This window comes from Octopus bimaculoides, chromosome 3 (genome assembly GCF_046866305.1).
Source record: "Octopus bimaculoides isolate indiv1 chromosome 3, ASM4686630v1, whole genome shotgun sequence".
NCBI lineage: Eukaryota > Metazoa > Mollusca > Cephalopoda > Octopoda > Octopodidae > Octopus > Octopus bimaculoides.
Window position 1 is genome coordinate 162,520,323 of NC_142930.1, and position 27,550 is coordinate 162,547,872.

General features: G+C 38.0%; 1 protein-coding gene across 22 annotated transcripts in view; it reads left to right on the forward strand.

Moving 5' to 3' along the window:
* The window catches only part of LOC106884027 (nischarin), a 71,549-nt gene that overhangs the window by 11,237 nt on the left and 32,762 nt on the right, over nt 1-27,550 (forward strand). For all 22 annotated transcript variants that reach the window (XM_089349914.1, XM_014935210.3, XM_014935231.3 and 19 more), the window contains exons 2-6: nt 20,695-20,778; nt 23,022-23,204; nt 24,404-24,452; nt 25,131-25,226; nt 27,305-27,372. In XM_089349914.1, coding sequence (XP_089206040.1) covers nt 20,695-20,778; nt 23,022-23,204; nt 24,404-24,452; nt 25,131-25,226; nt 27,305-27,372 — 480 coding nt within the window. The remainder of the gene's footprint in view (nt 1-20,694; nt 20,779-23,021; nt 23,205-24,403; nt 24,453-25,130; nt 25,227-27,304; nt 27,373-27,550) is intronic.

Sequence of the window (27,550 nt, forward strand, 5' to 3'; positions counted from 1 at the left end):
ATGCTTCGAACAGCTTACAAGGACCCTGCCATGAGCAAAACACAGCTGAAGATAAATTTAAACTACTTTAAGCCTTTTACTATGGTGGTTTGAAAATGTTTTGAGACAGCCTCTGGCCTTGCCAGTTCGTATCATGCTGTTCAACCCATCCAACATGGAAAACAGATGTTAAATGATGATGATGATGATCTGTTTAAAGTTTTACAGCAAAAGACTTAAAATCCTAGTTTAATTGCTACAAATTTACCTTTATACAGGTATGGTTGAGTGGCAAGAAGTTTGCTGCACAATCACATAGCTCTGGGTTCAGTCCCACTGCATGGCACCTTGGGTAAGTGTGCATTTGGTAGACAGAAACTGAAAGAAGCCTGTCGTATATATATATATATATATATATATATATATATATATATTATATATGTATATTTGTGTGCCCTTATGTCTCTGTTTGTTCCCCACTACTTCTTAACAACTGGTGTTGATGTGTTTACTTGTGTGTAACGTAGCAGTTCAGTAAAAGAAACCAATAGAATAAGTGCCAGGCTTTACAAAAAGGAATCCTAGGGTTGATTCATTCAACTTAAATTCTTGAAGTTGGTGCTCCAGCATGGCTGCAGTCTAACGACTGAAAGAAATAGGACTAAAAAATATATATACACATGCACATATATACATAGACACATACATATACATGCACACATACCATATATACATTAACTTTTGAGTATTTAAACCAACCATATCAGGCCTAAATATTTGACCAGTTCTATGCTTAAACTGACCAGATCCAGCCTCTCACACTTCTCCGATAATGTCATTTTAAAAATAAACAATCACATCATTGGAATATCGAAGCTACAAGACAACATAATGAATTCAAAACAATGTGAATAAATAAGCATCATATTCAATAGAATAATGTGAATACGAAAGGGTTAATCCACTTTGAGTGACCTGAGAATGTTGCTGGGGGTGGTGGTGGTGGCAATTTTGTAGAGTGTATCTTTGCCTATTTAAGATACACTCTACTGGCATAGCCATATTAAAACCACCAGCAGTAATGACCCCTAACCAATGGGCTCATTCAGCACCTGTGCTACACTGATTTGTGGGTTGAAGCTGGTTGTCTTGTGCCAGCTGTTACCTTTGTTTGGCAAGCAAAATCAGGCAGGCTTCCTCGGACTGTTAGCCGTGGCAAAGGAAGTTGTGGAATGTGGTTGAAGGGTTCGAAAACAAAGCCTTTTGGCTCCGATGCTAAGCCCTTGTCAACTTCTTCAAGTAGCACATGAAGAGGAAGGTGCTTTCCTCCAGTGAACTTTTATTGAAAGCCGGGCGAGTATGACAAAATGCTGACAATGAATAAGTTTACGTCAGTTATGTCGCTGTAAGGCTGGTGATAAGAACTGAAAGAAAGCACTTGTTTTGGGTGTGTTGAGGTAATTTGAGGTTGTGTGTAGGAGGCCTTGTGTCTGTGCACGGAATCATCATCATCATCGTTTTACTTAGTCATCGGTTCCTGTCTAGCAAGGTTGTTACCAGTTGGTCTCTCCACACAGTGAATGTGACAGGGAATACCAGCACCTTTTGACCATTTTCTTATATAATGACGTTGTTCTATTTTTTAACTCTTTGGTTACTAACCTGTCCGAGACTACCCTCAGTTCTGTGTTACAAATTCCCTGTTTTAAAGTGGCTTTTAATTTTTAAACATTCCCTCAAAATTTCATGTTAAATTGTATTCCACACACCAGCATAAATGTTAATAAAGTTATTTTGATAAATTCTTTTATTTTCAAAATTTATTGAAACAAAGGCAGTGCTTCAACAGGTTTATGAAAACAGAAGGGTTGAACCCATTCAGTTTTGCACCTATCTTGCTGATCCTTACATCCATTCCAGGATTTTACCACTTATGGTTGGAGGAATACATTTAATATATGTGCTGTACACACACACATGCATGCTCATGGCTGGAATGTGATTTTCTAGCATTTTTGAGACCCACTTTCTATCTGTGACACACATTATTAAAAATCAACATGTGACATACATACTCCCACTTTCATCTGTGACGGTCTCACACACTCCCATTCTCTCCCTCTCTCCTTCTCTCCCTCTCTCCTTCTCTCAAAATTAAGTATCTCTTTGGTGTTTCACTCCAGGTTAGCCTTCACACAGTAACACTGTTATCCCCTAGACCAGTGTTTCTTAACTGGGGTTCCCCAGAACCCCAGGGTTCTGCAAAAAGGTTCCTAGGGGTACTGTGAGAAAGAGTGAGATAAGCTAATGCTAATTTTTATATATATGCATATATATATATATATATATAGATATATATATATATAATTTAGAGGAAAAAACCACAATTATTGAATTCATCCATGAAAATCCACAATCACATATAGAAAAAATTAATAAGTAAATACACTAAAAAAAACCTATAATAAAAAAAAAAAAAATGCAAAGTAATAAATATTAAAATAGTAATATTTATTTATTTCTTTGTACTTTTTTGATTTTTATTATAGGTCTTTTTAGTTTATTTACTTATAAATTTTTTCTATATATGATTGTGGATTTTCATGGATGAATTAAATAATTGTGGTTTTTTTTCTCTAAATTATATATTTATATATTATATATTGTGAAATTTAATTTAATTTTGATAAATTAAATTGAATTTTTCCTTGTAAATTTGGAATTCTTTCCCTGATATTATTATCATAACTCTATATATATATATATATATACATATATATATATATATACATATATATATATATATATATATATATATATATATATATGATATTTACCACAAAAACTACGATAAAAAAAATATGAGAACGAGATGGTATATAATTTTTTTTGTGCAGGGGTTCCTTGAGACATGTAATTTACTTTAAGGGTAAAAAGGTTGATAAACACTGCCCTAGACCAACATCATTTATGGAACATGACACCATTGTTCTTCTCTCTGTTATTGAATTTTATCTCTGTCATACAACAGCAGGTGCAGTACGGCTGAATGGTTAAGAAGGGCTCTTTGCAACCTCAAGGTTTTGGGGTCATTTCTCTTAAATGGCAAGATTTCTATGGCTGAATGCCCTCCCTAACACCAACCAAGTATGCTGGGTGCTTTTTACCTGGAACCAGCTCAGGTACTTTGCACGTGGTACCAGCACAGGTACTTCCTATGTGGCACTGACGCGGGTGCTTTGTATGTGATGCCAAAACAGGTGCATTGTACGTGGTGCTGGCACGGGTCTTCGTACAAGGCACTGGCATGGGTGCTTAGTATGTGACACCAGCACGGGTGCTTTCTATGTGGAACCGGCACGGGTGCCTCCCCACGTGGCACCGGCACGGGTGCTCCCCACGTGGCACCGGCACGGGTGCCCCCCACGTGGCACCGGCATGGGTTTCCCCCAAGTGGCACCAGCACGGCTGCCCCACAAGTGACATCAGCACATATATCTGTAAAATGGTCAATTAATTCAAGAACAGGTAATTCAGTTGATTAAAAAAAAAAACTGAACCTTCATTGATGAACGATAGAGATTCATCACAACAAAAGCACCGTTACTTAACGGAACAAATTCATAACAAATCATTGTTTTTCAATAAATGGCAAATATGACTTTATTATTATTATAATCAACATCGTTATTGATTGATTCTAATAATAGTTGTCTTTTTGTCAGTTGAAATTTCATCTTGATTGATGGGTCGTTATTTTATCAAAGAACATTGCTTGTTTCCTTCTTTTTGTTTCTTTAGTTGTTAGTTTCAGTTTGAGAAAACCATTTGTTGTTGTTGCTGCTGTTGTTCCCTCCCAAGGCTTAAGAATAGGATAAATTGGCCACATTAGTTGTTGTTTAACTCTAAATCAGTCTTTATTGAGCCATGGGCTTTTCACCCACTTTTCTTTTGGTCGAGGGATGTTACATATTGGTGTGTTCTATTTTACTGTGATAGTTATGTGAGTTGAGGATTTGGCTGTTATTTCCAGCATGTCAAACATGATACTGTTTATGCATGGTTAAATGATATATAAGTGTATGTATAATGTGTAGGTATGGCTGTGTGGTTAAGAAGTTTGTTTCCCAACCATGTGGTCTTCGGTTCAGTTCCACTGTGTAGCATTTGGATGTTTTTCTACCATAGCTTTGGGTCAACCAAAATCTTCTGATCTTTTAAGTGGATTTGGTTGGCAGAAACTGAAAAAGTGTGTCATGTTAGGAAGGGCATCCAGCCTTAAAACCCCTGCCAAAACAAACACAGAAGTCTGGTACAGGCTCCTATCAAACAATCAAGCCCTTTCCAGCATGGAAGGTGGACATTAAACAATGTTGTATATCGCCATGATAGATCGCTGATCACTACACACATTTTTTTCTCTCTTTGTTTCTTTCTGTGTTTCCATTCTGTGGAAGAGTATAGGCTTGAAATGTTAAAGATTTTTTCAATTCCCGAGCGTTATACTAATACATCTATTTGTTTTCTACACCACCTGTCTTTGTCTGTTGTTTTTTTTTTTGTGAATTCTCCCTATATATATATATATATATATATATATATATATATATATATATATGCACATTATAAATGTGTGTATGTGTTTCTGTGTACCTTTGTCTTGAAATCTTGTGATAATTGTAAATAAGCATCGCCGTCATACAAATGAAGTTCTTCAGTTCCAGTCTTTTGTGAGGAAATATTACCTTGCTTGGTGGCAAGAAGAGTGCTTGGCTGGAGAAAATCAGCCTCAACAAATTTCGTCTAACCCATACAAGCTTGGAAAAATGGACGTCGTTGATATGTTTAGTTAACAAGTTTCAGAAAGTGGAGATGACTTCAGTTGCTGTGTAATGGACAGGGGAAATCACAAACACTTTCATATGAGGGGGTGCTGAAAAGTTCCTGGCTTTAAGGGTATTGCGAAAGGCCTGGTTGGAGGCCCAACCTTTAGAAAAGCTGAAGGACCACTGCAATAAGTATATGAATCTGAGAGGGGAATATTTTGAATAAAAATCATAACTAACTGATCCTCCTGTATATTCTTTTACCCAAAGTCAGGAACTTTGCAGTACCCCACCGTATATGATGTGACACCTAGTTGGGTCCTTGTAAGCAACAACAGTTAATTCATCATTTGGTTTATCACTCTCACATGTACCTTGGGGTACCTTCAATAGTGTGTATGTTGTTAGCAATGCAGATCAGGTCTTAGGTTTGAGAGTAACTTGATATTTTGGTGTGGGGGCTTTTTAACTGTTGTAATTCATGTGCTGTGATTGCTCCCTATCTTTTCCCTCTTGTCTTTCTTGTCTTTGAGGTGGCCCTGCAGATAAAAAAAAAAAATTAAAAAACCATGGGCGGCACCCATGATTTTTGTTTGCAGGACCAGCTCCAAGGCTAATAAGGGCCACCGCTTCCAAGAATGGTGAGGGGCCACCTCTTCCAAAACTAGTGAAGGACCACTGCCAAGATTCTGACTGACCTATAATAACACCCCACCCCCACCGAAAAAAAAAAGAAACAGGACTGAAATATATTCAAAATAGTCAAGTGACACCCATACACCCCCTCAAAGAAATTACTAAAATATTTAGTCATTTTAATAAAACCACACCTAAATAGTTACTGAAACTGTTTTGATTTTGTTATTTGTGTAGGCTTATCTGCACAAAACAGAGGAATGATCAACCAAGATCTGTTTTCTATATCAAGGACTATTTTGTCCAATGCCCTTCCTTTTTTAAGATGGCAGAGAGAAATTTGACTTCTATTTCCAGCTGATCAAACAACTGCATAGGATCCCATTCATTCCACTTGCTTGGCCTGCTACAAACAGCGAGGCTAGCTTAGATAATATGGCCCTATATATCCCCTAAAAGGACAAGATGGTTACAGATAGTGCCTTTAATCATAAGTCTGCTTGATTAGAAAGTATTGATTGCCTATCTTGTAATACTAGTCAGTATGCAGGGGTCAAGGTCACGGAATTGACTAATTTTATCAACTTCTAAATATGATAATGATTCAGTGATCTCTGTGCAGTTTCTGTTTACCATTTCTGACTTCTGTCTTAGATGATACACTGGTTCAGAAAGAAGCTGTTGTTGGCACTCCGTCGCTTACAACGTCGAGGGTTCCAGCTGATCCGATCTACGGAACAGCCTGCTCGTGTAATTAACATGCAAGTGGCTGAGCGCTCCACAGTGTGACAAGGCAGGCCCTTTGAATTACAGGCACAACAGAAACAGGAAGTAAGAGTGAGAGAAAGTTGTGATGAAAGAGTACAGCAGCGTTCGCCACCATCCCCTGCTGGAGCCTCGTGGAGATTTAGGTGTTTTCGCTCAATAAACACTCACAACGCCCGGTCTGGGAATCGAAACCACGATCCTATGACCGCGAGTCCGCTGCCCTAACCACTGGGCCATTGCGCCTCCACTCAGAAAGAAGCATATAGTACATATCCAACACCACACCACCACCGTTACTATCATCATCATTGTTTTATGTTTTCTTTTACCATACTGGTATGGGTTGGACGAGTCTTTGTGTTTGTTCCCAAAGTGCTTGATAGCTGGTGTTGGCTTGTTTTATGTCTCTGTAAGTTTAGCAGTTTGGTAAAAGAATCTGAGATCATGCTTACCAGACTTAAGAAGAATGGGTCCTGAGGTCAGTGTTTTCAGTGGCAATTGGAAATAAGGACACTATTTGCATGATGGTGACACTTGCTTACAACCATCACACAATGTCTCAGTGCAAAGACCATCTCACTCAGGCACATCACCATTATCTTCATATGTCTGTCTTCCGTGCTGGCATGGTTTGGATGGTTTGACAGGAGCTGGTGAGCCAAGAGACTGTGCCAAGCTCTACTCGTTTTTTTCTTTTATTTGTTTCAGTCATTTGACTGCGGCCATGCTGGAGCACCACCTTTAGTCGAGCAAATCGACCCCAGGACTTATTCTTTGTAAGCCTAGTACTTATTCTATTGGTCTCTTTTGACGAACTGCTAAGTTACGGGGACGTAAACACACCAGCATCGGTTGTCAAGTAATGTTTTTGGGGACAAACACACACACACACACACACACACACACACACACACACATACACACATATATATATATATATATATATATATATATATATATATACATATATACGACAGGCATCTTTCAGTTTCTGTCTACCAGATCCACTCACAAGGCTTTGGTCAGCCGGAGGCTATAGTAGAAGATACTTGCCCAAGGTGCCACGCAGTGGGACTGAACCCAGAGCTATGCGGTTGGTAAGCAAGCTCTTACCACACAGCCACTCCTATGCCTACTGTTTTCTTTGAAGTGGTCTCTACAGCTAGATGCCCTTCTTAATGCCAACCACTTTACACAGTGTACTGGGTGCTTATTATGTAGTACCGTGCACGCACATGTATGTGCACCAGGATTCTGTACAGTTTCAATCTACCAAATCCACTCACAAGGCTTTGATCAACCTGGGACTATAATAAAAGATACTTTCCCAGTGTGTCATGCAGTGGGACTAAACTCCAAACCACATGGTTTGAGAAGCAAGCTTCTTACCTGACAACCACCCTCATGCCTGCAATTCTTTAGAAACAGTCTAAAACAAAAATTGATGAAGGTCATAAATTATATGTGAGATTATTCATATCTATATAGATAAAGGTATTTCATGGTTCATTGTTAGTATATTTTATCTTTTAATCTACAGATAATAAAGATCCTTATCAATTGTGAGACTTTTTCCTTTACGTAATCTTTAAATAGGGTTCAAGTACTTGTACAAAAAAATAGATGTCATAACATTACTCTTTTACTTGTTTCAGTCATTTGACTGTAGCCATGCTGGAGCACCGCCTTTACTCGAGCAAATCAACCCCAGGACTTATTCTTTGTAAGCCTAGTACTTATTCTATCGGGCTCTTTTTGCCGAACCGCTAAGTTACAGGGACGCAAACACACCAGCATCGGTTGTCAAGCGATGTTGGAGGGACAAACACAGACACACAAACACACATATATAATATACATATACATATATACGATGGGCTTCTTTCAGTTTCCGTCTACCAAATTCACTCACAAGGCTTTGGTCGACCCGAGGTTATAGTGGAAGACACTTGCCCAAGATGCCACGCAGTGGGACTGAACCCGGAACCATGTGGTTAGTAAGCAAGCTACTTACCACACAGCCTCTCCTACGTATATGATGACGATGATGATGTAGAATAAGAATGATCAGCTTAAAGTCACAATTTACTTTTGGTGGCCTGTGTGAAAATGATACAAGATTTACAGACAGAAAACACACATACACTATTACTACTACTACTACTACTACATAAGTGCATATATAAGTACTTGTAGCTGGCAGTCACACACACATAGGTGTATGCAGACATGCATGTCACTACATGTCACTATCACATAAACACATACATTGCCAGTTCGTAGGCTTACACATGATTTCATATACACATATATACACCACCCACACACGAGTGTCGCATATATGCCAACATAGATATATCCAGTTGGTAGTCAGACACACAGACATGAAAGAGTCGAAACACAATAAGCGATATTTATAACAATGAGGTACACACAGTAAAATCTGTTAAGAGGTCACAGACTTTGATTCTCTCAATGGAATAATTGAATTAACAAATCTAGTATTAATTACAATGCATATGGTTATTATTAACCAAGGATTCTGCCAAAATGTGATGTTTCAACTCTGTTACCAAATGTACTTTGTATATGTGTATGTTTATATATATATATATATATATATATATATATATATATATATATATAGTTTGTATATGTGTCTATCAAGCTAAGTGAAATTGTAGTCATGGCAGATACTGGTGTCCTGTAACTGGCACCTGTGCCAGTGGCACATAAAAAGTACCCATTACATTCCCAGAGTGGTTGGCTTTGGAAAGGTATCCAGCTGTAGAAACCATGCCAAATCAGACTGGAGTCTGGTGCAGCCCCTCAGTTTGTCAGCTCTGGTCAAACTGCCCAATTCATACCAGTGTGGACTATGGACGTTAACTGTTGATGATGATATATACGGCAAATTGGCCATGTTGTTAGAGCATAAGATAAATTACTTTGTGGTGTTTGTTCTGGCTATCGGTGCTTTGGGTTTAAATCCTCTAAGGTCCACTTTGCTTTTCATCCATTCGAGTTTGATAAAGAACCAGTCTTGTACTAGGATTAATTCTCTGTCTCTCTCTCTCTCTCGCTCTCTCATTTTAGAAGAAATTGGTTAAGGTTTAACATGAAGAAGAGAACAGTTCCGTCATGTCTAAAAATTGTCTAAGACACTGTGTCATGAAAGTGCCCCCTTTGACTCCATCAGGAGACTCAAAGCAAGATGTGTATGTGAATGCATGAATATACATACATTTACATACTTGTATGCATACATACACAAATATATTTGTTAGCATATGCACATAAGAGAAGATATTTTATCAACTATTACAATGACAGTTAAATTTATCCATCAACAAATTGTCAGCATTATTATTGGCTTCTAACTAGGTGAAAGGGCATTTGTGATTTAGATCCAATGCTAAATGCCATGATGGGTTGCGTAATTATCCTCGGTTCTCTGTGCTAAAGAGACAGTAGAATACAATATCGGAATAAATTTTTAACAATGTATAAGAGTAATTGCAACGTGTGAATATGTTTAAAAAAAAGAAAACAACCTTTGAATAATGCAAGTGGAAAATTAAGTAAGATATGTAAAGTGCTGTCAGTAAATATTACCTTAGATTGTTTGATACATTTCTAATATTTTGGGAAAGACTCCCCTTATCAAATATAAGAAAGAAAACAATCCATGAGTTTAGAGAAAGTGTTAGTGGCAGGCAATTCTGGTGTGTTGAGTTTCATCAGTATTTAGTTTTGTCCATAACTTTTTCAGTTGAAACACTACCAGGTCTGGTTGAAATGATGTAGCACATCTGCAGAATATATTTAACAGAATATGTGTATGTAACAAAACTGCACTGAGACTTGGCGTATTATACAAAATCACAATCATGTGGGACTAAGAGGAAAAGCATACAAAGCACAAATCAGAAACCTTTTGAGTCTATGCTCAACCATTTCAGTGTAGACTGAAAGAGAGCTCTTTGGATCAGAGTTGGTTCCATAAAAAAGCTTACCAGCAGCAATTTATAATGCAGAACACAAGTTGTTGCAGTAACAGTATTTAGATTTGTAGCTTGTATATATGATTATCTATGTTGCATCTGATAGAGAATCTCTCTTTTAAACCATTCCAGGATCATTGTTTTTCCATCAAAAGTACCAATAAGTAGACTAAGTGAAGTAGCTACTTCAGTGAAATGACATCAGATTGTAGACTAAATTTGAGGTCAACTTCCTTTTACATGACATTATATTGTTTGTGTTTGTATGTGTGTATGATTAGGAAGTCTGCTTCAGAATCATGGAGGACTCCGGTTCAGTTCTATTGTGTGGCACATGGGTAAGTGTATTCTGCTGAAACCCTGTGGTGACCTAGTAGTGAATTCAGTTGATGGAAACTAAGAGAAGCCTTTTGTGTGTGTGTGTGTGTGTGCGTGCGTGTGTGTGCGTGTGTGCATGTGTGTGTGTGTGTGTGTGTGTGTGTGTGTGTGTGTGTGTGTGTGTGTGTATTTAAACTAGTTAAATTTCAGTTTTTAAACTTTTTACTGTGGGATTTCAGCAATGTATTCACATCATTTTAAAGCTCCACAGCAAAATGCTTAAAAGCCTACAGGTGTATAAAAAGCATGTGCATATATTCGTATTGTAGTGTGTGTGTGTGTGTGTGTGTGATACTGTTTTTCCTTGAACATTTAATCAGCTGTCCTATGCTGTTTTATCTTTGCTTGTTATGGAGGTGACTAAAAGGAATGGCACCAAGAAGGACATCTGACCATAAAATAGTGTCTTAAAATGTCCTGTCCAACTTATGCCAGCATACCATAAATCCCCGAGTATAGTCCACCCTTGAGTATAATATGTACCTGTGAAAAACCTAAACCTTGTGTATAATACGCACTCCTTCTCTAACTTGAGTCAAGGAGGTCTATATAAAGTCCTTGGTTTGTAAACGTATATACGGTAACATCCTTTATTATTATTGTATATATAACATAATGCATAGCTTTTTTGTGCACTTTGTTTGCAGAAAATAAAGAAATAACAGTAATAAAGTCAGTGAAAAATAAATATTAAGTAAATTGCCTTTACATATTTATCACTTAGAAAATTTTGGTTAGAAAATATTTTTCATCTTTAACCTCGTATATAGTACGCACTAGAGATTTTGACCTTTAAATTTTGGGGAAAAAGTGCGGAATATACTCAAGGATTTACGGTAGAAAATCATCATCATCATTTAAAGTCTGTTGTCCATGCTGGCATGGGTTGGATGGTTTGACCAGGGCTAGTAAACTGAGTGGGTGCACCAGGCTGCAGTCTGATTTGGCATGGTTTTTACAACTGGATGTTCTTCTTAACACCAACCACTCTAAGAGTGTAATGGCTGCTTTTACGTGTCACCAGCACAGGTGCCAGTTGCGTGATATCAGTATGTGCCACAGCTACGATTTCACTTGGCTTGACGGGTCATCTTCTCAAGTACAGCATATTGCTAAAGATGTAAGTCATTTGTCATTGCCTCCATGAGGCCCAACACTCGAAAGATGTTTTTTACATGTCACCGGCGTGTGTACCAGTTACACGATCGGCATTGGCCACATTGCCTTCGTGAGGCCCAACGCGTGACAGGAGCTTTTTACATGCCACCAGCACGGGTGCCAGTTGCCTCTGTGAAGCCCAATGCTCAAAAGTTGTTTTTTACGTGCCACCGGCACAGGTGCCAATTACTTGAGACCAGCATCAGCTATGACTATGATGTTTTCACTTGGCTTGACAAGTCTTTTGAAGCACGGCGTATTGCCAAAAGTCTCAGTCACTAGATCATTGCCTCTGTGAGGCCCCTACCTTTATGATGCTGTATCGTACCAGCTGCTTCTTCAGTTGTATCTGAATTAAATAAATTCAGATACTGTAAAACACTCAACCTGTTAGCATTTAAACCTGCCCTGTCTGGCCCAAAATATTTTGCTTGTTTTACATTCAAACCGACTAGATCCAGCATATCACACTTACCCTACAATGTCAGTCTAAAAATAAACAATCGCATCATTGAGATCTTGAAGCTACAAGATAATGCATGATTAATTCAAAACATTGTGAATAAATTAGACTTCACAGAGTAATCTGAGTGCTAAAGTAATCTGATATTCTGTTAACAATTATGTAATCTACAGTGAACTTTAGTATTTATATCTAAACCACGACTGGCCTTCCGCCTTGCCAAAAATAAACCTGACAACCTGTTGATAGATAAATCTCATTGTTATTGTAATAGATGAAATAGTTGAGAAAATATGTAGTCTCATGTACATGTGTAAATGTATTTGTGTGTGTGAAATAAAAAAAAAATATATATATATATATATATATATATGTATATATATGTCTGACACAGTCCTGACAAACTGTCCAACACATGCTAGCATAGAAGATGAACATAAAATGATGATGGTAATAATATATTTATATATATATCGAAATTGTGATTGAACCAAATTAGATGACTGGCACCCGTGCCAGTGGAGTGCTAAGAGCACCGTCTGAGCGTGATCATTGCCAGAGCAGCTGTCTGGCTTCTGTGCCAGTGGCACGTAAATAGCAGTATTTGAGCGTGATCATTACCAGCGTCGCCTTACTGGCACTTGTGCTGGTGGCACGTGAAAAAACATTCGAGCAAGGTTGTTGCCAGTGCCACTGGACTGGCTCCTGTGAAGGTGGCATGTAAAAAACACCATGAGATAGGCAGATCCTGTTGTGCTGAGGGCACTGAAAGTAATCCTGAACAACAACTGCAGGGGATTGATGACTACATCCCCTCCTCTCTTTATATATGTATAAAATGTATACATACACACACACACACCTTTGTATGTTTAACAATAGCTTGGAACATATATATGGGGTTACCAAAATCAATCAAGTGCTTAGGTCCTTTCTGGGTCTTAATCCAGCCCTGTATTCACTTGACATTTATTTGGTAATAGTTTTTGTAGATATTTTTTAATATTTTGTCTTTTTAAATATTTGTTGCTTCTCCCTTTGTTATGTCAGTGTTGTCAGCCCTTCTTTTTCAGAATTGATGTGGTACCCCCAACCCATCTCTTGTCATAAAGAGTATACATGTGAGATGGCAAATAAAATCGTAGTAGTGGCCAATCCCTGTGTCACATAACTGGCACCTGTGCTGATGACATGTAAAACACACCTTTCAAACGTTGGGCCTCACGGAGGCAATGACAAATGATTGAAACCTTTGGCAAAAGGCTGCAAGCTTTCAGAAACGTTGGCACGCCGGGCGAAATGCTTAGTGGTATTTCGTCTGCCGTGACGTTCTGAGTTCAAATTCCGCCGAGGTTGACTTTCATCCTTTCGGGGTTGATAGATTAAGTACCAGTTACGCACTGGGGTCAATGTAATCAACTTAATCCCTTTGTCTGTCCTTGTTTGTCCCCTCTATGTTTAGCCCCTTGTGGACAATAAAGAAATATGAAACCTTTGGCAATATGCCGTTCTTGAGTAGAAGACCCATCAAGCCAAGCGAAATAGTAGTTGTGATAGAGAGTGGTGTCACTCAACTGGCACCCGTGCTGGTGACATGTAAAAGCACCCATTACACTCTCTGAGTGATTGGAGTTAGGAAGGGCATGCAGCCATAAAAACCATACCAAATCAGACTGGAGTCAGATGCAACCCCTCAGCTTACCAGCCTTGGTCAAACCATCCAACCCATGCCAGCATGGACAACGGACGTTAAATGATGATGATGATGATGATATTAGATTTCCAACAGTGTTTGGTTTATAGTTTGCTGCTGTATTTCTTTCCTAACTTTTCCTCTTGTTTATTTCTTTCTCTGTTTGTTTATTTTATATTGTATAGTCACAGTGACTTTGTTCAACTGGTGTTTGGACGTTTGTATTGCATTTTTGCTTTATCATTTTTGCGTCTTTTATCTTGTTTTAGTCATTGTGTTGTGGCCATGCTGGGGTATTGCCTTGAAGAGTTTAGTCACACAAATTGACCTTGGTATTTTATTTATTTATTTATTTATTTTAAAGTCTAGTATTTATTATATTGGTCTCTTTTGCTGACCTGCTAAGTTACAGGGGTATAAAGAAACCAATACTTGTTAAGCAGTGGTGGAGGACAAACACACACACACACACACACACACACATGTGATGGGCTTCCATATAGCCTCTGTTTACCAAATCGATTCACAAGGTCTTGATTGGCCCTGACGTATAGCAAAAGATGTTTGCCCAAGGTACTGTGCAATGGTATTGAACATGAAGCCACGTGGTTGCAAAGCAAGCTTCTTAACCACATGATCCTTTTTAAAATTTATTTTTCTTGTGTGTATATGTTGTTCTTAAAATTACCACATCCTTAACATACATTGTTAGTCATGTTTCAAATACCCTCTTTAACAGCTGTTTCAAACACTGTTTTGGTGTACATACCTCTAATGATAAGGGTAGAGGGACACAACAGCTATGAAGCTCTGACTGACTTCACCTTTTCCGCCTCTGCTATAGCTGCCATCACCACCACCACCACCAGCTGTTGGAAGGTCTGTGTAGTCATTTGTTTGACCTGATAGGAGAAAAAAAAAAAAGTTACATCACCTTCAAATCACACCCTACCATCTTAAGAAAAAAAGCAATGAAAATTCACATTGAATTTTCACCCGACTAGCATAGCTCTCAGGATCATTTGGGTATACTAGCCATCACAATGCAAAAAGGACCGGACCTTGTGGTGGATAATGCACTTCATGGATATACAAGAAGGATGGATGGTCATGGATAGTATATCTGTGATTGTAGGTCTGTGTGGTCGGTGCATATTGACCTGGAACTAAACCACAAGTGTGCAGAAGTTGACTGGACAGTAGAGAGAGTGTACATGTCCAGACTGTCTCATTGCTATGTGGTTAAGAAGTTCATTGTTAGTTTGATTATGTCCCTGTAACATTAGCAGTTTGGCAAAAGAGACTGACAGAATAGGTACCAGACTTTAAAAAAAAAAAGAAAAAAAGACTAGGGTCAATTTGTTCAACTGTACCTTTTAAGGCAGTGCCCTGGTAAGGTACTGAAATGAATGTGTTCAAAACTCCATTTTACTTGGACAAAGTTATTTTATTGAATCCCTCTAAATACTTGACCAATTTCGAAATTAACTGAAATGCAGACTGTGTATTTCCAAGAGATTATTATATTAATTTGTGATTATTATATTTTTAATCCTTATGTGACAAAATCAGATCTCTTTTAATCTTTTTGTGGTATTTGGTGATGAAGTAAACAATATAATTTTTCCAGCTACTAACAGTGGGCTAATGTTTATAAATCTGTATGTGACCTGTTGGATATATTCGCACGTCTTACAATTAGATAATCTCACAATTCATGATTTTGGCACGTCTTACAATGTATGTTTGACGCATTAATTGGTTAGCTTGGTAAACTGACTAGAAGCAACATGAGTGTTGTTAGCCTCAGGCCACTGTTGGTCAAGCTGACCTTTGATCAAAGGTATTCTAGTTGTGAGCATTGTGTTTTTCAAACACCATTTACCTAGGACCACATTATCCATTGTGAGACTTAAGGCATGATTTGAGGGAAATTTGGTTGCTATTACCATCCGGTTGAGTGATCACAAAGAGGGTTCTTTGTTGGTATGTTTGTTGGTTAGTGAATATAGTACATTCTCCCTCTCTCTCTCTCTCTCTCTCTCTCTCTCTTGTACAAGTAGGTTATTTCAACATTTTTCTTTGTCCTTTGTGAAATTTGTTGATGTCATGCAACGTTTTATATATTATTAGCTTCAAAATTTCTCATGTGATCAAAAAAGATTTCAGCATGGAAGACGGACATTAAATGCTACATAAATGCTCACACACATACACCCATTATAACTTTATAATGGGTGTTAAATCTGTGTCAGTAGTAATGTATACATCAGAGAGATTTTATACACGCAAACACACGCACATGCCACTGTATGGTGTCTGGTTTTAGATTAGGGTCTCTGTGTTGTGTGTTGTAAGAAGAGGTGGCTAAAATGGCTGTTGATCAGAAGGGCATCTGGTTAGAATACCATGTAGCTCATGCCAGCTTGAAGAAACAGACAATCATAAAACACTTATATATATGTGTGTATATATGTGTATATATATATAGGAGCCCCCCCCCCCCTTCCCTTCGGTCATGACTGACCATGGGATTGCACCTAGGAAGTTACCCTCCCAGGCACAAGTCCGGGCAAGGTTGTTTATGGAAGACCACCAGTCGCTTGTGCATACCGGCCTCCCCTCTCTATGACACCAGTGTTATCCAAAGGAAAGGCAAAGGGGCCGATACAGCTTGGCACCTGTGACATCGCAACTCATTTCTACAGCTGAGTGAACTGGAGCAATGTGAAATAAAGTGTCTTGCTCAAGAACACAACATGCAGCCCAGTCCAGGATTCGAACTCACTACCTCACGATCGTAAGCTCGACGCTCTAACCACTGAGCCATGCACCTATATATATATATATATATATATATATATATATTATCAGTAGAGGGAAGTTGTGGAAAAGGGAGACCCAGCAACACATGGCACAAAGTAGTGAGAGCCGATCTCAAGATGCTGAGCTTTACGAAGATGACAGAGGGTGGAGATATGTGGCATATTTCTGTACTCAAAAAGACCCAACCACCACAACAGAATTGATACCCTAAAATCAAGGAGTCAGGTAATTAAAAAAAAAAAAACATTGGTGTAGATGCTGGTGCTATGTAGAAAGCACTGGTGATGGTGCCATGTAAAAAGCACCCAGTACTCTATGTGAAGTGGGTGGGTGGGTGGTTGATGTTAGGGCATTCAATTGTAGAAACCAAGCCAAAACAAATGGAACCTGGTGCAGCCCCTAGCCTTGCCAGTTCCTGTCAGGCCGTCCAACCCATATCAGCATGGAAAACAGATGTTAAAATGATGATTTATCAGCAACATATATATAAGCACTCACACACTAATATATAATTATATATGTGTGTGTAAGATCCAAGGATCAAAGTGTAGGAAAAAAGTTAGCAATCTGTAGTAAATATTAAAAAAAAAACAACTTTCAGGAACAATAGTGGATTATTGAGACAGAAGGTTATGGATTTTTTCGTATCGAAGATAAGCTAAAGAAATTTTTTTATATTTCACGGTAGGTGTCCAAGGCTGCCAGGGTATGTGAATAAGAATACAAGAGTTGAGGAGTAGATAAGGTCCGGGCAACATGTGTTTCATAGCAAGCAGAACCTTGGAAGTGGTAAATATCCAAGTGAGGTGTATACTGCAGGCTACTCGTTAGGCCAAGGGTATCTTGATTAAATGGAAGTTTACATTGTTGCAAGGAGGTACATGTTAACACACGCACGCACGCACGCACGCGCGCGCGCGCGCGTTATATCAAACCAATAAGCTACTATGATTTATGTAAATCTAGATTATTGAGTGTTACTCTGTTGTGCAAAATTGCTTCCAGTGTTTAGTACAAGTGCTGTTGATGATGATGACTTTGATAATGGCAATGCTCTAAGCAGCTAGTATACTGTGTCACAATTATTGTATCTAGGCTGTAGAAAGTAATGTGTGTGAAAGTGTGTTATCTTCTGGTTCAAGAAGTCAGAGGTTATTGTAATTATTTTGAAAAATCATATTCTATCTATTGTATTTATCAGCTGTGAAACTGAAGTTGGTGTGTGTCTGTGTCTGTGTGTGTTGATTTGGGTAAAAAAAAAAAAGCTGAAGTAAAATTATGACATAGTGGTTTGGATGTCAGGCCCCTAATTATTAAGTTGTGGGCTTCAGTCTTGGACAGGGCAACAGGTTGTGTCCTTGAGCAAGACACTTTATTTTTATGTTGCCTCAGTCCCCTCAGCTGAAAATGGCTACCAATAAAAGCTGGTGATGGTGTTGGTTTAGCCATGTAATGGTGGTTGATATTGTATTAACCTCACTGTTGGCTGGGGTGTTTTGTTCTCTTGTATTTAAGCACCATGGAATGGTAGACATTAATTAATTTATTAATAACGATAATGTTGATAAGAGCAATGAGGATGTTTGTAAGCAAATGAAACAGAATTATAGAGTTTGTAAACTGATGAACAAAATCACTTGAAATATTTTATGTTCCTTTACAATCTTAGTTCAAATCAAATCTCCCCAAGGCTGATTAAATATGAACCAATCATGTACCAAAGGTAGAAACCATTATATTGTAATAAGAGTAGATGGCACAATTCCAGGATCAATAAAGTATGTGTGTGTGTGTGTGTGTTCTGCCCTTTGTTTAGTACACAGATTTTTAAAGTGTTTTTAAGTCTGAGCTTGGTTGAATTTTCTTATCTCTGAGTTTTATCTAACATGATATTACAGATTTTTACTAGGTCTTCTTCCCTTCAGGTTAGCCTTGGCACATTTTCCCTAAGTTAAATGTCATACTTAATTTCACTAATGAATCTGTGCACCATATGTAACATTAAGTTCAGTTGTTTGTTGTTTATTTCTTGCATGCAGCTTGAACCCATCCAAGATGATGATAGTGTCATCCCATAACATATTGGATCTGTTTTAGCAATATTGGTTAAAAGTGCTTCATTTTCTTACAGTTCCCTCTTTAAATCTGTAACATTGTCTTGTTTTACTCAAGGTGCAGATGTGGTTGTGCAGTTAAAGAAGCATCTTCTATTTTACCTACAGGTCAACCAAAGCTTTGTGAGTGAATTGAAAATGAAAGAAGCCCATTTTGTATGTATGTGTGTGTGTGTGACAAAGCCCATTTTGTGTGTGTACCCTTTTCTTGATATCATGAGATACCTATAAAAGAGCATCACCAACATACTTGTCTGGTCATGGGTAAATATTACCTTACTTGGAAACAGGCAAGGGTTGGTGACAAGAAGAGCATCCAGCCATAAAAAAAATCTGCCTCACCAAAATTTGCTTCTGACCCATGCAAGCACAGAAAAGTGGACGTTAAATGATGACGATAATACATTTGATGTAACTGCTTGTTATTGACGTTTATTCATGGCCAATGTTTCTAGTATCCCTGGTTGCAGTGGGAGAACACTCTCAGAGATCTTCCATTTAATCAATCCACTTCGTGTTCAAACTACTCTTTCTCTTCTTACAGCCTTTAGCTTTGGTTTTATTAATCAATAATTATTATTTAGATCTATAAATGTCTTTGCTACATCGTTTTACTCTCTGTTTTATTTGTGTTTAAATAAGTTATTAACATTAGTGGGTTACATGGATTTAGAGAGTTCTTAAGTCGATTTTGCTCTAGCAGCCTTTATATCAAAGATGTTCTCGCCATGACTGGTCCCTGTGTACCCGACATCATCTATCCATGTCTCCATTATCTAATGCTCCCTTCCTATCTTAAGATGGTTGTGATTGAGGCAGGATTTGCTAGTGGTGGTATTGGCGGTGGTGGTAGGAGGAGACTTAATACTCAATATTGTTAAATTCATATTGGCTAGAATTTTACGTTTGATGCTTCATGTGTTTTCTGTGACCACACCTCACCTGTTTTTCAAGTTACCTATAAGAATCCTTTCTACTATAGGCACAAGGCTTGAAATTTTTGTAGGCGAGGGCACTGACTACTCCCCGCGCCTCCTCCTGTGCTCAATTGGAATTTATTTTATCAACTCTGAAAGTATGAAAGGCAAATATTATATTTTGAATTGAGGTTATTATTTGAAAACTAGTTTATGAGTAACAACATGACATTTGCTGGTGGTGGTGGTCGTGGGTGTGGGGAGATTTAAGATACAGTATTGTTAAGTTCATATGAACTAGGATTTTAAGTTTCACCTGGCTGTTTATTCAACAAGGTGCAGGAGTGGCTGTGTGGTATGTAGCTTGCTTACCAACCATATGGTTCCGGGTTCAGTCCCACTGCGTGGCTCCTTGGGCAAGTGTCTTCTACTATAGCCTCGGGCCAACCAAAGCTTTGTGAGTGGATTTGGTAGACGGAAACTGAAAGAAGCCCATCGTATATATGTATATATATATATATGTGTATGTGTGTTTGTGTTTGTCCCCCCAACATAGCTTGACAACCGATGCTGGTGTGTTTACGTCCCCGTAACTTAGCGGTTCGGCAAAAAGAGCCCGATAGAATAAGTACTAGGCTTCCAAAGAATAAGTCGTGGGGTCGATTTGCTCGACTAAAGGCGGTGCTCCAGCATGGCCACAGTCAAATGACTGAAACAAGTAAAAGAGTAAGGGAATACACACATACACACACACACACACACACACACATGGATACAGAGACATAGACATGGACACCCACACACACATGGATACACATACACACACACACACACACACACACACACACACACACCCACATTTCCCATAGCTATATTGAGAAAATGTATTCCTTCCATCTCTCTTTATACCTTATTATTTCTGTATTTTCTAGGTGTATGTTATCGAGGTAACAATTGGCCCCTACACATGGTGTGTCAGGCATCGATATAGCGATTTCCATGATCTGCATGACAAGGTAATTCATTTCTTTACTCTGTTTAAATTTTTCTGTTAATAATGATTTGTGTGTGTGAGAGAGAGGATGGTGGCCTTGTGGTTAGGGTGTTGCACTCATGATTGCAAGATTGTGTTGTTTCGATTCCCAGACCAGGCAGTGCATTGGGTTCTTCAATTATACCCATCATGACTACCCGTCTGATAAGGGTACACCAGGTACATGAATCACAACCATATGTGCGCGACACGGTGATCTCATATCAAGATAAACAGCGCATGACCTCGCAGGTGGGGCCCAGTTAGAATTTTTTTCAGGTCGAGTAGCCCATCCCGCTCAAAAGGTCCCTGAATAAGGTTTGTTTAAGGATGTTGAGCAAAACAACCATGTTTCCAAAGGCGAATTATTCAAGCCCTAAAGAATTCCTCTCAACACATGGCTATGATGCTCCCCCACTACTTCTGCTCATGATCAAAGATGCACATATCGTCAGCCACCAAGGGACATGCTCAACTGGTTAAGGTCAAACAACTGACAAGCAAATCTTTGGTATTGAGCAGAATATTTGCTGCAGCCCATCTTTTTATACCAGGACAAAACAATGTACATGATAACACTTCCAACCAATTAAGATCAGAAACCATGAGAGCCACTGCCTGGTACTGGATCCAGGCATTTATTATTATTATTATTATTATTATTATTATTTGAGCTGGCAGAATCATTAGCATTTCAGGTAAAATGCTTAGTGGCACGTCAGCTATTTTTATGTTCTGAGTTCAAATTCCGCTGAGGTTGACTTTACCTTTCATCCTTGTGAGGTTGTTAAAATAAGTACCACCAGTTGCATACTGGGGTTGATGTAATGGACTCTCTCCTTTGTGCCTATAGTAGAAAAGATTATTATTATTATTGGTAGTAAGGCAGTGAGCTGGCAGAATTGTTTGAGTTCAAATTCCACTGAGGTCAACTTTGCCTTTCATCCTTTCGGGGTCGATAAATTAAGTACCAGTGAAACACTGGGGTCAATGTAATCAACTTGTCCCCTCCCCCAAAATTTCAGGCCTTGTGTCTATAGTAGAAAGGATTATTTGTTTTACTGCTAAAAGTGATGAGTTGGTAGAATCGTTAGCTTGCCAGACAAAATGCTGAGTACCATTTCATCTGTCTTGATGTTCTGAGTTCAAATTCTGCAATGGTCAACTTTACTTTTCATTCTTAAAGCATTTATAAAATAAAGTACCAGTTGAGTACTGGTCAACATCAGTGACTGGCCTTGTGCCTATAGTGGAAGGTTTATTTGTTACATCACTTTACATTCTGATTTCAAATTCAGCCAACATCGTTTTGCCTTTCTTTCTTGGGAGAGTCAGTAAAATAAAGTAACAGACAAGAATGTGCCACCAGTCGACACCCTTATACATGCTTATTGTTTTACATGAGCACATATCAATATCATCTACATGTGCTTATGTAATTATGGAACAAAGTCAAAGACATAACTGTAACAAATTTGTGTGTTACACTTTAAATGAGCTTAACTATGGATGTAAGTCAAAAATCTAATATAAATTATTGAACATCTGCTGAGTGGTTGGTACTAGGAAGGGCATCCAGCTGTAAAAATCCTGCCAAAACAGTCGCAGGCTTCTACCTGGCTTACTCCTGTCAAACCATCCTATCTATGCCAGCATGGAAGGCTGATGTTAAACGATGATGACAATATAAGAGTTATGAAAAACTTATAAATTTGTACGTTAAAATAGAAGAAAATTTACAAAATGTGAAATTTCCTCGAGTTTCACTAGTTACAATTGTCTTAATTCGTGTTTTGTATAATCATTCTACATACTTCATATCACTAACAAGGTTGCTGTACTATTGTCTCTTCCTTCCTTCTTTCCTTTCTACTACTACTACTACTACTACCACCATGGTTGCTCTACATGGTTGCTCAACTTGCATGAAATAGCAACCAGATGTTCCTCAAATGGCACCCTCCCTTGATAATTACAATGGTTGCTTAAAATTACACCCTTCTGTCTTTTATACTCTTTAATACAATTCCAAAATACTGAGAAGAGAACAGGATGTTGATGGTCAGAGTATTTTTGATCACAGGTTTGCTGGACTAGACCTGACTTTAGGTTAAACAATAACGTCTGCTACCACTACCACAATGGACATCGGTGCTAGTCTAAAAGAGCTGTGCATATGTTGCCAGCTGTGTAACCGAAATTCTAATGTAATTGTTTCCATTTCAGCTTGTTTCCACTTTCAAGATTGATAAAAGTCTACTTCCACCAAAGAAATTGTTTGGTAACCAATCTGAAACCTTCATTAAGAAACGACAAAATGACTTGGAAGTTTATTTGCAGACAATTCTGTTTTACTTGGCACAGAAAATACCTCCGGTCTTGGCATACTTTCTTGACTTCAACAAATATGTAAGTGAAACACGTTCAACCGACATGCTTGCATGCATACACAAACAAACATGTACATGCAACACACACACACACATACATACATACTGGTATGGGTTGAACAATTTCGTTATGGTCTGCTTCTGTTTTATTTGCTGCCTTTTCTAGATGGGTCAGGAGCCATGCTTCACTCATATTTCATCTTTTTTTTACATGACTTCTGCAAATGAATGCCAGAGTGATGACTGAAGATGACAGAATGAGAGTGTGATGAATAAAATCTTGTGAATTGAGGAGAGATTATGATAGAAAGAGGAGTAATGGAAGAGAGTGAGTGATGGCAGTTATACGTTCACCACGAAGAGAAGGAGAAAGAAAGGGAGAGCAGCTGGTAATGACTGGCAGTATAGAAGGGTAAATAGGTGGAATGTGTCAGATCCCTATAGCTGAGAAGGGAATGTTTTAAACATCCCTTTACCACAAAATCACTGGTATTTTCACACACACACTCTCACTCACTCATTCTCTCACACACACGCATGGTTCTCTGTTGCTATATTGTTAGGCAAGAAACGAACCATTCTGCTATAATTGTGGTATTCTTTTGGGAAGAAGAAATCTTTAAACCAATAGGAATTCCTGGCCGACCAAAGCCTTGTAAGTGGATTTGCTAGACGGAAACTGAAAGAAGCCCGTCGTATATATATATATATATATATATATATATATATATATATATGTATGTGTCTGTGTTTGTCTCCCCCCCATTATCGCTTGACAACCAACAGTGGTGTGTTTACATCCCCGTAACTTAGTGGTTCGGCAAAAGAGACCAATAGAATAAGTACTAGGCTTCCAAGGAATAAGTCCTGGGGTCGATTTGTCAACTAAAGGCAGTGCTCCAGCATGGCCGCAGTCAAATGACTGAAACAAGTAAAAGAGTAATCATCTAAAAAAAATCCAATTACTGATGTAGACCTGACACGTACCCCCTAAGCAGTCCCCAAACTGAAGGTTCGATCCTTGAACATCCAAAGTTACAAACCAGTCTCTGTAAAGCTATTATATTAAAGATCCCAATTACATACACTGTTGCTAATATTTAAAAAAACAGACATCACAATAAAACACATCTCAGAAAAAATATACACCGTATTATTGATTGTTTGAATAGAAATAAACTGAGTGTGATAACAATGGGTGTATTTGTTGTTTTGTAGGAGATTCATGGTATAACACAGGCATTAGCAGAAGACTTATATAACCGAGGTATGTATATGATTTTGTTGTTACTCTCAGAATGTCCTTTTGACAGACCATCGCAAGTGCCTCACCCACCTCCGACTTTGTTTCCTCATAACTTTCAGTAAAATGGATAATTTTTTACGAAGACTTCTACTCTGGAAACTTTTCAGATGATGTATATTATGATTAAATCAGAATTTTATGTGAAAAAATAAAATTAGTTGGGTGCATACACACACGTACTGAAATGCATCATATATCATCATCATCATCATCATCATCATCATCATCGTTTAATGTCCGTTTTCCATGCTGGCATGGGTTGGACAGTTTGACTGAGGACTGGCAAGCCAGTAGGCTGCTCCAGGTTCCAATCTGATCTGGCAAGGTTTCTCCAGATGGATGCCCTTCCTAATGCCAACCACTCTGAGAGTAGAGTGGGTGCTTTTTACATGCCACTGGCACAGGAGCCAATCAGGGGGTACTGTTATCAGCCACGTCTGGATGGTGCTTTTTACGTGCCACCGGCACGGAAGCCAGTCAAGGTGGCACTGTTATCAGCCACGTCTCGATGGTGCTTTTTACGTGCCACTGGCACAGGGGTCACAACTACTATTTCCATTTGATTGTAATTTGATTTGATTTTGTTAGAATGTATAATGCATTGTTGTATTACTGGCTAAAGTGCTGTTTCTCTTCCAGGAGAATTAATCCTTCAAGCAAAAGAACCATTTCAGATGTCTACCCTGCATTTATATGCATTGACAGAAAGGTTAAAGTTACCAGAGCCCACCTGTGGTCAGTATTATTTTTACAGAAGTATTAATCTTCACTAGGCTTTTAAACAATATTTTCTAGGTCATGTGCATTGACAGAAGCCTAAGACATATGTATATATATATTATTAATAATAATGGTATGACAACAAAAGAATGAATGAGACCTCGATATTATGTAAATAGAGGAATTTATCTGTAAAATATGTGACAGCTTTTCAATTGCCATAATAAAACTCAGAGTTTCGGATGTCGGTGTGGAAATCTGCTCCAGCATCTCAACTGACGAGATGCTGGAGCAGATTTCTGCCTCAACATCCGAAACTCAGAGTTTTATTGTGGCAACCGAATAATTGTCACATATTATTTTAAAGATATATATATATATATATATATATATATATATATATATATATATATATACGTATTTGTTTTACAAGATTCCTGATGTGAAATCGTGTTGAAACAGATAATGTTATATTTTAGGATGGTCATTTTTTTTTTTCTTTTTGCCAAATAAACACCGGCACTATCTATTCAGATCAGCTTTATTATTGTTCTTTTAGTCTCCTTTGTCTTAAATCTTTATTCACATGCCCTGTGACCTCTTTAAGTGACTCTCCATCCCATGTCTCCTCCTCAGAAAAGAACCAATATATACTAAGTGGGTTTATTTGGCAAGAAAAAAAATAGGGAAAAGCCAATCCCATTTCTTCTATTATTCAATTTCTTTACTTCGTTATGATATATGGTTTGCACTTAAGGAATATGTTTGAGTTCTCTCAACATATGAAACTAATAGTAGCTCTTTAATACATGTATTGTGTCCTTTAAATTTATTATATATATATATATATATATATATTATTATTATTATCATTATTATTATTATTTCAGCAGATTTAATTTCATTAAGTGATTTCACTGCTCACCTGTACTCAATTCTGTGCATTGTGGTGAATTTTTTTTCAATAAGACATGTTGAGAGTACTCTATATATGCAGTGCATAGTGTTGCTGTTTATTGTGAGTACTCTGAAATTTACTAGGCTCTTCTAGGCAGTGCTTAGTAGGCCTGTTTTATTAAGAGTAATACCCAAAGTCCAAAGAAACCCATTTGGGGGCCTACAAAGCTGGCTATGTTAATCACACATCCATGTGTCTATACAGCCATGCTTGTGTCTGTACAATTATGCCTGTCGACACAGTACAGCCATACCTGTGTCTACAAAGCAATGCCTGTCTCTACGTGGCCACCCCTATGTTGGCATGCCTATACCTATTCACTACATATATTCATTTCTGAAGTGAGTTTATAGTGGTTGCCTATTCTATCAAGTATTATTAGTGCAGTGTTTCGGTTAATTTATTGTCTCTTCAATTGAAACGTTGTGTCAACAGCACGTCCAAGACAAGGAAATAATAGGCAACACTCTATAGTTACTATTCAGTCTCTTGGTAACTGACATAAATGATTTACAATTAAACCTTGGGAGAGGCATTATGCCGGTAATAAACACATGCACTGGTTCAGTCCTTTATTAATTTATATAGTTTTTTGTTAAATTATTTCATTGCACTCTTGCAATCTCTTCAGTAACTTGTCTCTTAATAAAGGACTGAACCAGTGCGTGTGTTTATTACCGGCATAATGCCTCTCCCAAGGTTAAATTGTATTTCTTTCAACACACGTAACCACATCAAGAATCTTGCACATGAAATACGCATACAAAATAAATGATTTAATTCATACTATTATTATTATTATTATTAGAAAACAGCACAGCTCCCATGACATTCGGAAACACTTTTTCACGCTAAGAGTTGCTGAAGCATGGAACAAACTGCCAGCATCAGTTGTCAGTTGTCAGAGCACTGCATCCTTCAAAACTTCCATGATTCCTGAGATTCACCAACACTACACCTGATTGTTCTCCCCTCCATACACACGCAAGCATGTATATGACTCATACACTGTTCACTTTCCAAGCATTTGTACATTACTGCATATGCTTTCTGTGCACTTTTGACAAGTCGTAGTGCACCTGAGCACTGTATACAATAATCTCATTACTGTTATCATCATTTATTATTATTCCAGATAGTGGTGATGTTAAAAAAGATATCGGACACATACTTGACTTCATCACAAGATTAAAACATCTAAAGGTATCTCTCTCTCTTTTTCTCTCTCACTCTTTCTCTCTCTCTTTCTCTCTCTCTAATTCACCCTTAGGTTTTGTATTAACATCCTCATACAATACACTGTTTGAAAACAGGAATACAAAACACTATTGTGGGTAGAACAGGTTTTTATTAATTTGAGTATAAATTGTTGGAACTTGAT